The sequence below is a fragment of the Sphaerodactylus townsendi genome, linkage group LG03, assembly GCF_021028975.2.
Source record: "Sphaerodactylus townsendi isolate TG3544 linkage group LG03, MPM_Stown_v2.3, whole genome shotgun sequence".
NCBI classification, from domain to species: Eukaryota; Metazoa; Chordata; class Lepidosauria; order Squamata; family Sphaerodactylidae; genus Sphaerodactylus; species Sphaerodactylus townsendi.
Window position 1 is genome coordinate 82,581,162 of NC_059427.1, and position 12,023 is coordinate 82,593,184.

A 12,023-nucleotide genomic window follows, 5' to 3' on the forward strand; every position below is an offset into this window, starting at 1 on the left:
TTGGCTACTACTGCAAACTGCTGTTTGGTGAGCAGAGTATGTAGAGAACTGATAGAAAATGTTTGATGGCTGGTGGGTCATCCACCTGCATATGCTTTGTTAGAATGTCCTCTTCATAGGTGTGAAACCAAAGGCAATAAATGAATGTAGTGTTTGGGTCCCCAACATGTGCCCATGGCCACATAGTTCCTGCTAATATATTCCAGGTGCCTGTCAAGTGTTTTTAGAAAGTAGGGGAGGGGCTAGGGGAGCATTTGCCCAGGAGGGCTTCTGATTGAATATGCAGATTAAAAGACATCTTGTTAAACAAGGCTTCTTCCTGAATTGTCAAATTGTTGCTATGTAAAACCTCACTCCCCGACATTTTGTGATCCTCCTGCAGCAGCCATTTTTTGACACTGCCCTGTGTCAGAATTCTAAAGGTGCCTGCAGGCGAAAAAAGGTTGGGGATGCCTGGTTTAGTGTATAACCTGCCAGAAACAGTGTATTCTTATTAAACTGTGATCTAGTTGTTTGATCCCAGGCAGCTGAAATTCTAGCCTCTTCATTGTGGTCCAGAGCCCTTCGGGGGAGGGTGGTAAATAAAACTAATAAATAAACAAACAAACAAACCACAACCACTCCCACCATTTGCTTCATCTTGGCTGGGACACATTTATGCAATGCTTAGCAACAATTGTGGCCATACTGGGAAGAAGTGTCCAATCCTAGAGACTGACGCATTGGTCCTTACTAAAAAAATAAAAATGCCTTTCATTAAGACCAATCAAAATAACACAAACCGTATGCAAGCTTTCAATTCTCCTGAGCTCTTAATCAGACTTGATCTAATTGTCAAGATTTTAATGCTGATTGTACCTATTAACATCTCCGACTCTGATCCATTCTGTAGCCGATGATACTGTTAATAGATAGTTAGTTATAGATTTGGGGAATTAGTCAGGATTAGTAAGTGTTGGTTGTACTGCTGTGATTTAATTTATCTACTGTAAATTTGTTTGGTAGGTTAGTTAGATAGGCCTAGTTAGCGGCGAGCCCGAGCCCACTGTAGTGGGGAGCTCTCGCCAGGAAGTCAGATTGGATAAGGGACGGTAAGGAAATGGGGGAGCCACCCATGGGTCTAGGGATCCCAGTGTTGATGGGACGGGGCAAATATGACGGTAGACGGTGGCCATATGAGAGAAGATGGGCGAGATGCAGATATGCTCGCCCACCTTCTGACCTCCGATCTATCCCGAGGAACGTAGGTGGTAGGGTTCAGGGTTACTCTGCTTCTTCACTGGTGTTGATAAATGCCAGGTCCATCAATAATAAGACCGCTGTTCTTCGAGGATATCTCGAAGACCAACAGATGGACCTGGCTTGTATCACCGAGACCTGGGTGCGAGAAGGGGAGACCGTTGCCTTGGGCGAGGTCTCCCCACCAGGTTTCGCGTGTCTCCACCGGTCACGAACACAGGGCCGGGGTGGTGGTGTGGCAATGTTCATCCGAGATACTATCCCCTTTAGGGCTGTCCCTGTCCCAGAGATTACAGGTCTGGAATGTGTTGGCCTGGAGTGGATGGCCTTGGAGAGGTTGGCAGTCCTCCTGGTGTACCGGCCGCCTAGCGCACCAGGGGACAGCCTGCCGCAGCTGCTGGAGGTGGTGGCTGACTGGGCGTTGCGGTTCCCCAGACTTATTGTCTTGGGTGACTTCAACGTCCATGTCGACACCGCCTCGTGTGTGGTGGCTGCGGACCTGGTATCATCCATGGCGACGCTGGGCCTCTCCTTGGTAAGTTCTGGCCCCACTCATGAGGCTGGGCATACACTTGACCTGGTCTTTGGGTCAGGAATTGATATGGTCATATCCTCTGTTGACAGAGTGCCATGGTCTGACCATTTTGCCCTGAAGGTTCGGGTGGACGTGCCATGCCATCCCTGTCTAGGCGACGGGCGGATTTATGCCCGCCCGCGGAGACTTATGGATCCTTCTGGATTCCTGAATGCTCTGCGGGACCCTGAACCTACCGGCACCCTCGATGGGCAGGTGGAAGACTGGAACTCCCGTCTTTCCGATGCCATTGAGGTTGTTGCTCCCCGGCGCCCTCTGCGCCCCCGGTCAAGGCTAGCTCCTTGGTACACTGAGGAGCTACGCTGTATGAAACGGGAGCTCAGACGGCTAGAGCGAGTGTGGAGGAAATCTCGTGACGAGGCCGTGCGAACATCTTATAGGACGTTTATGAAGGCCTATGAGATGGCAACGAAGGAGGCGAAGAGGACATTCTTCTCCTCCTCTCTTGCATCTGCTAGCTCTCGCCCAGCACAATTATTCCGTATCATTCGGTCACTCACCTCATTGACTGAGGGCTCTACAAACCAGCAATTGGCTATTAGCTGTGAGGCATTCATGAGCTTTTTCGCAGATAAAGTCGCGTCGCTCCGCCAAGACCTTCCTTCCACCTTAGAGACAATAAGTGAACTGGAGGCTCCCTTGCCTTCTTCTGGCCCTTGTCTGGCCCAGTTCTCCCTGCTCTCTGAAGCCGGTGTTGACAGGGTCCTGGCTGCTGTTAGACCTACTACCTGTCCTCTGGATCCGTGCCCCTCCTGGCTTGTTAAAACATGCCGGGCGGAGTTACGACCCCACCTGTTGAACATCATCAATAGCTCCCTTGAGCAAGGAGTTTTTCCGGGTGGGTTGAAGGAGGCAGTGGTCCGCCCACTCTTGAAAAGACCATCCTTAGATCCTAGTGATCTGGCCAATTACCGCCCCGTTTCGAATCTTTCGTTTCTGGGGAAGGTAATTGAGAGAGTGGTGTTGGAGCAGCTTCAGGGCTTCCTGGAGGATACATCGGCTTTTGATCCCTTCCAGTCCGGCTTCCGTGCTGGGCATGGGACGGAGACTGTTCTCGTCGCCGTCACAGACACGCTCCGTATACAACTAGACCGAGGCGGATCGGCGCTGCTGGTGTTGTTAGACCTCACCGCAGCGTTTGATGTGGTCGACCACGACCTTTTGACCCACCGCCTGGCCGCTTCCGGGGTGCGAGGCACTGTCCTTCAGTGGATTGCCTCGTTTCTCCAGGACCGGACTCAGCAAGTGTGGTGCGGAGACCAAGCCTTCCGAAAGTGCCCACTTCAGTGTGGTGTGCCTCAGGGAGCGCTGCTGTCCCCGCTACATCTATATGCGACCCCTTGCTCAGTTGGTACGGAGCTTTGGGCTGACCTGTCACCAATATGCTGATGACACTCAGCTCATTCTGTTGATGGAGGGGGGAGCGGTCATCGCCCCTGCGGCTCTCCAGCACTGTTTGGAGGCGGTTGCTGGGTGGTTGAAGCAGAGCAGGTTGAAACTGAATCCATCGAAGACGGAGATCCTCTGGCTAGGTCGGGAGGGAGGGGTTGGGGATTTCCAGCCGCCGGTGTGGGAGGGGGCTATATTGGCACCAGCCTCCTCCGTTCGCAACCTGGGGGTCCACCTGGATTCGTCTCTTTCAATGGAGACCCAGGTGGCCCATGTCACCCGGGTTGCGTTTTTCCACCTTCGTCAAGCCCGGCGGCTGGCCCCCTTCCTCTCTCAAACGGATCTGGCTACTGTGATCCATGCAACGGTCACCTCCAGGTTAGACTATTGCAACTCGCTCTACGCAGGCCTTCCCTTGCGTCTGATTCGGAAACTAAAACTGGTCCAGAATGCGGCGGCCCGTTTGCTCACAGGGGGTGCCGCCAGAGACCATATTTCACCTGTGTTGCGCCGCCTGCACTGGTTACCGGTTGAATTCCGAATCATTTTCAAGGTGTTGGTATTGACCTTTAAGGCCTTGCGCGGTCTGGGACCTCCGTACCTGCGGGACCGCCTTGCCCCATATGTCCCAAATCGGCCCCTGCGTTCAGCAGAGGCCAACTTACTGGTGATCCCTGGCCCCTCAATGATGCGGCTGGCCTCCACCCGGGCCAGGGCCTTTACAGCCCTGGCCCCTGCCTGGTGGAACGCTCTACCTCCAGCTACACGGGCCCTGCGGGATCTTAATGATTTCCGCAGGGCCTGCAAGACAGAGCTGTTCCGCCAGGCTTTCGGGGAGGCCGGCCGCTGATGGCTCCCCTCTCCTCCCCCCCTCCTTTCCATGTCATCTATGCAGGGAAAATAACCTGGTTCTTAACACTAACAAGACAAAGGAGCTCATAGTGGACTATAGAAGGAATAGCTCAGAAATTCAGCCCTTGACTATAAATGGAGATCAAGTGGAGCGGGTGGCTAGTTTTAAATTCCTGGGCGTTATGATTAAAGAGGATTTGACCTGGGGAGTACAGACTACCGCGGTGGTTAAGAAAGCCCAGCAAAGACTGTACTTTCTGAGACTTTTAAGGAAGCAACAACTAGATGGAAAACTTCTGGTGTCCTTTTACCGCTGTGCTATAGAGAATGTCCTAACCTACTGCATCTGTGTATGGTTCTCCAGTTGCACAGTGGCGAATAGGAAGGCGCTCCAAAGGGTGATCAATACTGCACAAAGGATTATCGGCTGCCCTCTCCCCTCCTTGGAAGAAATCTATAATGCCCGAAGTCTAAATAAAGCCCAAAATATTCTAAGGGACCCGTCTCATCCAGCACACTCTCTTTTTAAACTGCTACCATCTGGCAGACGATACAGGGCCCTCAGAACTAGGACAAAGAGGCTTAGAGACAGCTTCTACTCTAGAGCTGTGGCTATGCTAAACTCCGCTGCTTCATATTGATGTATTTGGGGCTATGTAGGGATGGGTGGAGGATGATGATGTATGAGTCTGAAATTGCATGAGTCTGAAATTGTATGAGTCTGAAATTGTGTGCATCGAGGAATGCTGCTGTAAATTTCGTTGTGCGTGCACAATGACAATAAAATGCTTATGCTTATGCTTATGACTATGCCGTCCTTTCCCCTTCCTTCTTCCTCCAAGGGGATTTAGTAGGTGGACGCCATTGACATATTTGTTGTTAGAACGCTACTTTTTAATGGGGTTGGTTTTTAATAATATAGAGCCATTATTTAATGCTTATCTGAATTTGGTTTACCGATTTTAATGTGCTCTACCTATTTCCCTGTACACCGCCCTGAGCCCTTTGGGGGAGGGCGGTTTAGAAAGATAACAATAAATAAAAATAAATAAATAAAATGTTAAACAACAAAATGAAGGGATGCAGCACAAAAAGATATTTCTTGCTATGACCTGTATACTGTGTAGAATTTGACAGTAGGTCTAAGTAGGTGATAGAGTTGGGTGTCAGGTTGCATGTTTGGCCCTCTGGAAGAAGAATATAATAATGGCAGTCTTCAATTACAAATATTAAAGTCAGTGGTTACTCAAAAGTTTCTCAAATACTAGGCAGAATAGAAAGGCCCCTTACAAAGCTGATGACAAAGGAAAAACACGGCAGACATAATAACTGTACTGCAGTTGATTTTTAGCTGCTGAACCAGAGGTGGGATGCAGCCTATTCACACCTATTCGGTAGAACCGGTTACTAAAATTTTCAGTTCGGAGAACCAGTTATTAATGATTAGCTCCACTAGGGACAAAGGGATAATCTCTGTCCCTGGGTACAGCAAATCTCGTCAAGTGGGGGATCAAAATCGCCCCCCAGGGCCCCCTACGGCCCCCTGCCCCCCATGGCACCCCCCCACGTGTGTATGAACTGTATGAAATAATACAATACATAGTAATTCTATTTTGTTTTTGTTGTTCATTGGTATAAAGGTTGGGAAAGTATTATAGGTAAAGATTTTTCATTTTCTTTTTTCCCTTTGAAATTTATATTGGAAAGAGAGGAGTTTAAACTACTCTTTTAGATTAAGGATTTTGGATCTCTCCCTCAGTTAGTTTTCTTTCAAGTGGAATAGATAAAGCAGTTATAGGAATCTGAAGGGGAAGTAGAAAGTAGGGAGGGAGGGAGGGAAATATGGGAAGCAGGGAGGCAATATAGGATGTTTTAGTTGGGGGGTTGAGAGAGATAGACAATTAGATATGTTTGTAATATGTTAACAATTGTAAACAGTTTTGGTTTCTCTCCTTACTTATGTTATTATGTAAAATCAATCAATATAATTATATTTAAAAAGAAATAATACACTACCATACGGTATATTGCTTTTTCAATACTTTAAACAGTCAATACTTTAAACAGTCAAACAGTCAATGGGGCGAAGGGGAACTGCACCTGGGGCGGACGCGCCCTGCGTCCTTGCCACAGCCCCGCCCAGGAATGCCCCACCCCCGGAATGCCTGGCCACGCCCCCATCGTGCCCCACCCAGTCCCATTGGCGCTACGCCACTGTTTGAATCCCACCACCATCGGAAACTGTTACTAAAATTTTTGAATCCCACCACTGTCATTATGTAATGAGTCCAGTCAGATGCAGCATTTCAGAGAACTCCAAAGACTGAATGCTGTTTTCTATTGTTTTGCTTGGTCATAAGAAAAGTTATTCGATGGCTTTTGTTTTTAGATTTTGCTTTGGACCAGTAGGCTAATCTGCAAACACTGGTCATTATGCAAAAGCATTATGCAAAAGCAGTAGCACCAGAGTTTCCAGGACTCTTAATGGAAACCAGGCCAGTCAAACAAGTGTAACATTAATTTTGTAGTATACATATGCCCCAAGATCCCATCCTATGTGTGTACAAGGTAGTGGTAGTGCCAGATTCCAGAGCCTGATGTGGTTATTCAATTCATGTGTTTTAAATAGAGTGAAGGCAGTCTGAAGGAACATATTATCTCTATGTTCAATTGCTGCAGAACAGAAGGTCTTATCTGGAACCCTTATTTCTAATTTAGAGTATAGTTTCCACAACAATGTAATTCTTTATTCCTACTTAATCTAAAAAAATGCATCTTTTTCTACATGATGTCTCAAATTACTGTGGTATCAAAAAAGAAAGCTAGCAGGTTATATGGTTCCGTCTTGATTAAGTGGCAGAGTGATTTCTGTTGTTCCATAACTTTCTCCTGCAGGACTCTTATTGGCATTACTCCATCACTAGTTCCCCATGGAAGTCTTTCCTCATATTCTGCAAGAAATGCGTGATTACTGGGCTGATCATTTCTCTCGCAGATTTTACCCCAGGAGGCCTCCACTTCGACGAGCTGCCACTTTATCTACTTTCTACCTCTTGGACTACAAAACCAGGCGAACTGAACTGGGAATGGATTATGGTTTTCCATGTGCTCAGCTGAGCAAAGCAAAGCTTGTCTTCCAGGGTGGTGAGTGGCAGGGCAGCAGTGTTCCCCAGCAAATGCCCTTACTGGAGTTACTTTCTTCTCCTGACAAGAAATCACCTTACAAGGGACTAAAGAAAGAGAACAAAGCTCTACTGGAGGAGAATAATTATTTGAAGTTACAACTTGAGCTGCTGATGGACATGCTGACAGAGACCACAGCTCGACTGCATACACTAGAGAAAAAGCTGGACACAACTCCATGGCGTCCCAAGATAAAAAAGACAAACAAGGTGCTGATGCTTCGGTCTTAATATTTCAGACATTAGATCTGAGAGTTCAGCATTTCTGAAGTCATTTGCCTTCTTATGTGCAAACCCACAATAAATCCCTGAAAAACGTGTTTTACAGTGGTTTAGTGTTTGTTTCTTATAATTCCGCTCCACTTCCTCTAGGTGGGCTGTATGTTATCTATACCTTTTATCTGTTTCAGAAAGTATCTGTGTTGGTCGGCAGTAGAACCGCTAGATATCAGTCTAGTAGCATCTTAAGATCAAAAATAATTTTTGGGGATGGCTTTTGGAAGCCAAGTCTCCATTTGTCAGATACATTTTATCTGATGGTAACGGTAGTCCCATGTGTAAGCACTTGGTCATTACTGACCCATGGGGTGATGTGACATCATGATGTTTACTAGGCAGACTCCACCAGTCACTTTACCCCCAGCAAGATGGGTATTCATTTTACTGACCTCGGAAGGATGGAAGGCTGAGTTAACATTGAGCCGGCTACCTGAAACCAACTTCCATGAGGATCGGAGTCAGGTTGCGAGCAGACCTTCCACTGCAGTACTGCAGCTTTTACCACTCTGTTCCACAAAGTCCCTTCATATCTGGTGCCTCTAACTGGAATCAAGAGGATTAATCTAATAACTTTATTGATCTGTTGATGACTTGATTAACTGCCCTAGTGAGCAATCTTCAACAGGAAACAGATAAGAGGAGAATTACCCTCTTGTTCTCTAGTAACTCTCAACAGATTTTTAATACTATTAACCATAGTACCACTCAGACAGAAGGGTGTATGTGGCCACTGATTATGAATTGTGCAATATCTTGTGGTTTCTGACTGTGATATTTATTTATTTCTAGATTTATAGCCTGCCCTTCCCAATAGGGCTCAGGGCGGCGAACATCAATATAACCAGGTAAAACACTACAATAAAACAATACAACCAATATTGTATGCTATACATTCAAATGCAAGCAGAGATAGCTGATGAACTGGCTTAGGAGGCTTTGCCTTTTTTATGCAGTGGCAGAGGTGCACATGAAGATCTAAAAAATATAAAAACCTATATAAGCTTTCTTTAAGAAACAATCTATACCTCAGCCTTTTACTATACTCAAAGCTCTCCCTCACACTCAGCTGTTTGTGACTATTGCTATTGTTTGCCCAATAATATTTGAGGTTATGCAACATTTTGTTGGAAGCAAGCCAACTTGGAAAAAAACAGTTTGCTACTTTAAACTTATCTTTGGCTGACACTGCCATAAGCAGTAACTCCTGTTTCTTCCCCACGTCAGATAAGCAGCAGTTACTATGGGATCATCTGCAGTGGTTTTCCTAGGCATTCTAGATCCTCTTTGAAATGGCATAATTACTCATAGTCCAGAGGTGAAATTAGAAGGACATCTCACTACAGCGTAGACCGCAATATGAAAAATACTGTTACAAGGTTGCCCTGACAAGAGATGTTTTATGATGCATTTACTGTCAATGTGATGCTGAAACTGGTATTTCCCCCCTATGTACTATATGCTAAGCCCTTGCTGCCTGATTCACTGCAAAGGTAGCATTCCTAAGCAGGGCTACTCAGAAGTAAGTCCCATTGCACTGAGTAGGGCATAATCACATGTACTGGAGTTTCCAGGTGCCCCTTGGCCACTGGCCGAAGATGGGGCGGGGGGGGGGGGGTTAGAGTTGCCAGATCCAGATTGGTAAACTCCTGGAGATTTGGGGGGTGGCGCCTGGGAAGGACAGGGACCTCAGTGGGGTACAATGCCACACATTCAACCCTCCAAAGCATCCATTTTCTTCTACTGATTCCTGTAGTCCAGAGATGAACGGGTAAATATGAGGGACCTTCCCATTTGGAGGCTGGCATCCTTACCAGGAAAGTGTTTTTTAGAATTGCAGGCAAAAATGAAAGAGAAAGTAGCATTTTAGTAAAGAAAGAATGCCTTAAAAAACCTTTCTCTTTGACTGTAACTTTGAAAGTAATTTGTTTCGGAGGAAAATAGTGGGGATTACTTACCCCCAATTAAGCACTTTTAAGGCTGCAATCCTATAGAACAGTGGTGGCGAACCTTTGGCACTCCAGATGTTATGGACTACAATTCCCATCAGCCCCTGCCAGCATGGCCAATTGGCAATGCTGGCAGGGGCTGATGGGAATTGTAGTCTATAACATCTGGAGTGCCAAAGGTTCGCCACCACGGCTATAGAATCTAGATGATTAATTGGGGGTAAGTCCCACTAAACTTGCAAGCAAGAATACACAGGATCACTCTACAAATCCCTCTTATTTAATTGGGGAGGCCCATGTTTCCCATGGAAATTAAATAAGGAAAGAATAATCTGATCCTGAACAGATTTACTCAGAAGTAGGCTTAACTGTGGTCAGTGGAATTTACTTCCATGCAAGTATGCATGGTCTTAGAAGTTTTCACTGTCTCTAACCTGCTGTTGCTGCTAAAATATGTCATAGTGCTAACTGGTGCTAATTCATTCTCATTTTGTCAAAGTGCTAACATAGTGCTAATTCATTCTCATTTTCTCTCACACAAAATTGTGTATATGTAGATACTGTTAATTCTTGACATTAACCATAATATCTCCTCCAGACAAAAATTTTGGTTATAGAAATACTTAACTGCTAACCAAAGTCCAAAACTATCACCCTCTCCATCTTACATAATTTAACCCTCGATTTACATTAAACTTATGGATACAAAGAAGCAAAATGGTACCTACAATGAAGAAATGATTCACATCCCTATCTTTAGTCTCTATTACCTTTCTTATTTTTTTGCAACCAATTTGTAAGTATAAAGTAAATTTTTAAAAGGAACTTTTAAACTATAGCTTTATGGGAATCATTTGAGAACAACTACTTTGGAGGAAAATGTGTTTTTCAGTTATCATTTTTAAAAATATGGGCATGTGAGGATGTGACAAAAATATAAGAAACAAGTACTGACCTTAAGGTCAATTTATACTTTGTAGTATGGTGCTTGTGAATAAAAAGGTTTCTGTATTGAATTCAATACATACTCCAAATATAGAACTATGATCAATACACTTTACTGTGTATTATGTAACTGTTTTTATATGCAGGATGTTTGTTCTGTTGTTGCTGTGTTCTAGACAAAAAAATTGTTATTTGTTTGCAAAACATTGTCCAAAATGTATATATATTCTGTTTGTCATGATTTTCATGAGGATATCAAATTATATTGTGTAAAATGATTTCCATCTGGGTGTTAGCATGCCATACTTTTTTCATGAGAGATAATAGTGCTATATGAATTAGCCCAACTAGTTACATTTCCCCGCATACACAGTCCCACACTCCTACCTACATATGACTACTGATGTAATCCCTGTGAAGTCTAACAAACTCTAAACATATTGTTTCCCTATGTTCTCTAAAAACAGTCAACAAGGCTAAATAAAGACTGTAGCTGGAATTACCCTACTTTTGCCCTTACAAGCCCCACAGTTTATTTCTCCATGTTTTCTCTAATTAGCATCATAATCTGGATTTAAAACTAAATTGCTGCCATTTAGAGGGGGGGGGGGAATGAACAAGTAATAGAAGCTTTACAGAAACCAGAGGAGGTGAGTCATACATAGCTGGTCATATTCATTGAAAGGGAACTACCAGGCACATAGTGTGTGCCACTGAAGGAGAAAGGAAGGGTTGAAGAGAGTCTGATAAAAATGCTGAATCAAATGGTCTCTAGGTTGCTAAAGTTTGGCCCAGTATCTATTTTCAGCAGAACCAAACCGGAAGGTTTTCTTCAATGGGACCATTTCATGCTGCAGCTGAGAGCATGATTTGAAGGACTACCCCAGGGGAACATTTTCCAGTAGGCTGAAAAACAGCATGTCAGGTTGAAGGCTAGAATGAGTCCTTGTGTATGATGCTCTAACTGCAGCATGGATTTTTTTAAAATGAGGAAACATTCAAATATGCAATCCACTGGTATCCTAAATGAGCACAGAATTATTAATCAGGTAAACTGATACAAACAACTAAACCCAAAAGATTGCAGAGAGGATGAGGTGTTATTTTGTGTCTATGTGTGAGGGAAGAAAGTCTTACAGGCGATTATCATAAATATTGTCCTTTTGAGTGCTACGTTTCACCTAAAAGTATTCATTTTTACAGGCTGGGGAGATAATTTTGTAACTTGCCACCAATGACATAACTCATACATATATAACAAAGGCAATTTATGCAGTGGTGGCAGAGAGGTGGAATGCTGGGAACATGCAAAAGTAGTGCTGCCTCAAGGGTAAATATCTGGATCCCTATGTGATTAAGCGTCAGTTACTCTCTTCTTTGCCCTAAATCTGGAAAGATCTTTTCAAACCTTTCTAGCAACACCTTGGGAGGGTGTTCCGACTTACTTTCGGCAGCAGTCTAGATTTGCAACTCGAACAGAAATTACTTCCTAGGTAAGTAGGTTGAAGATGACGATTCTAGTGGCCATCATTATTTCTCCCAACTCTGTTTTTCAGGATTTTATCTTTGAAACACAACCTTCCTACTACTTTAAAA

General features: G+C 44.7%; 1 protein-coding gene across 1 annotated transcript; it reads left to right on the plus strand.

Moving 5' to 3' along the window:
- Window positions 1-6,722: 6,722 nt before the first annotated feature.
- CBY3 (chibby family member 3) lies at window positions 6,723-7,562 on the plus strand. The gene has a single exon (XM_048492215.1). It carries the CDS (start codon window positions 7,006-7,008, stop codon window positions 7,486-7,488), a length of 483 nt encoding a protein of 160 aa, XP_048348172.1. The 5' UTR covers window positions 6,723-7,005; the 3' UTR covers window positions 7,489-7,562.
- The last annotated feature ends 4,461 nt before the right edge of the window (window positions 7,563-12,023 follow it).

What these genes read in the sequence shown, in the direction of transcription:
- CBY3 (XM_048492215.1), top strand. Translation starts at nt 7,006, where the DNA reads ATGGAAGTCTTTCCTCATATTCTGCAAGAAATGCGTGATTACTGGGCT.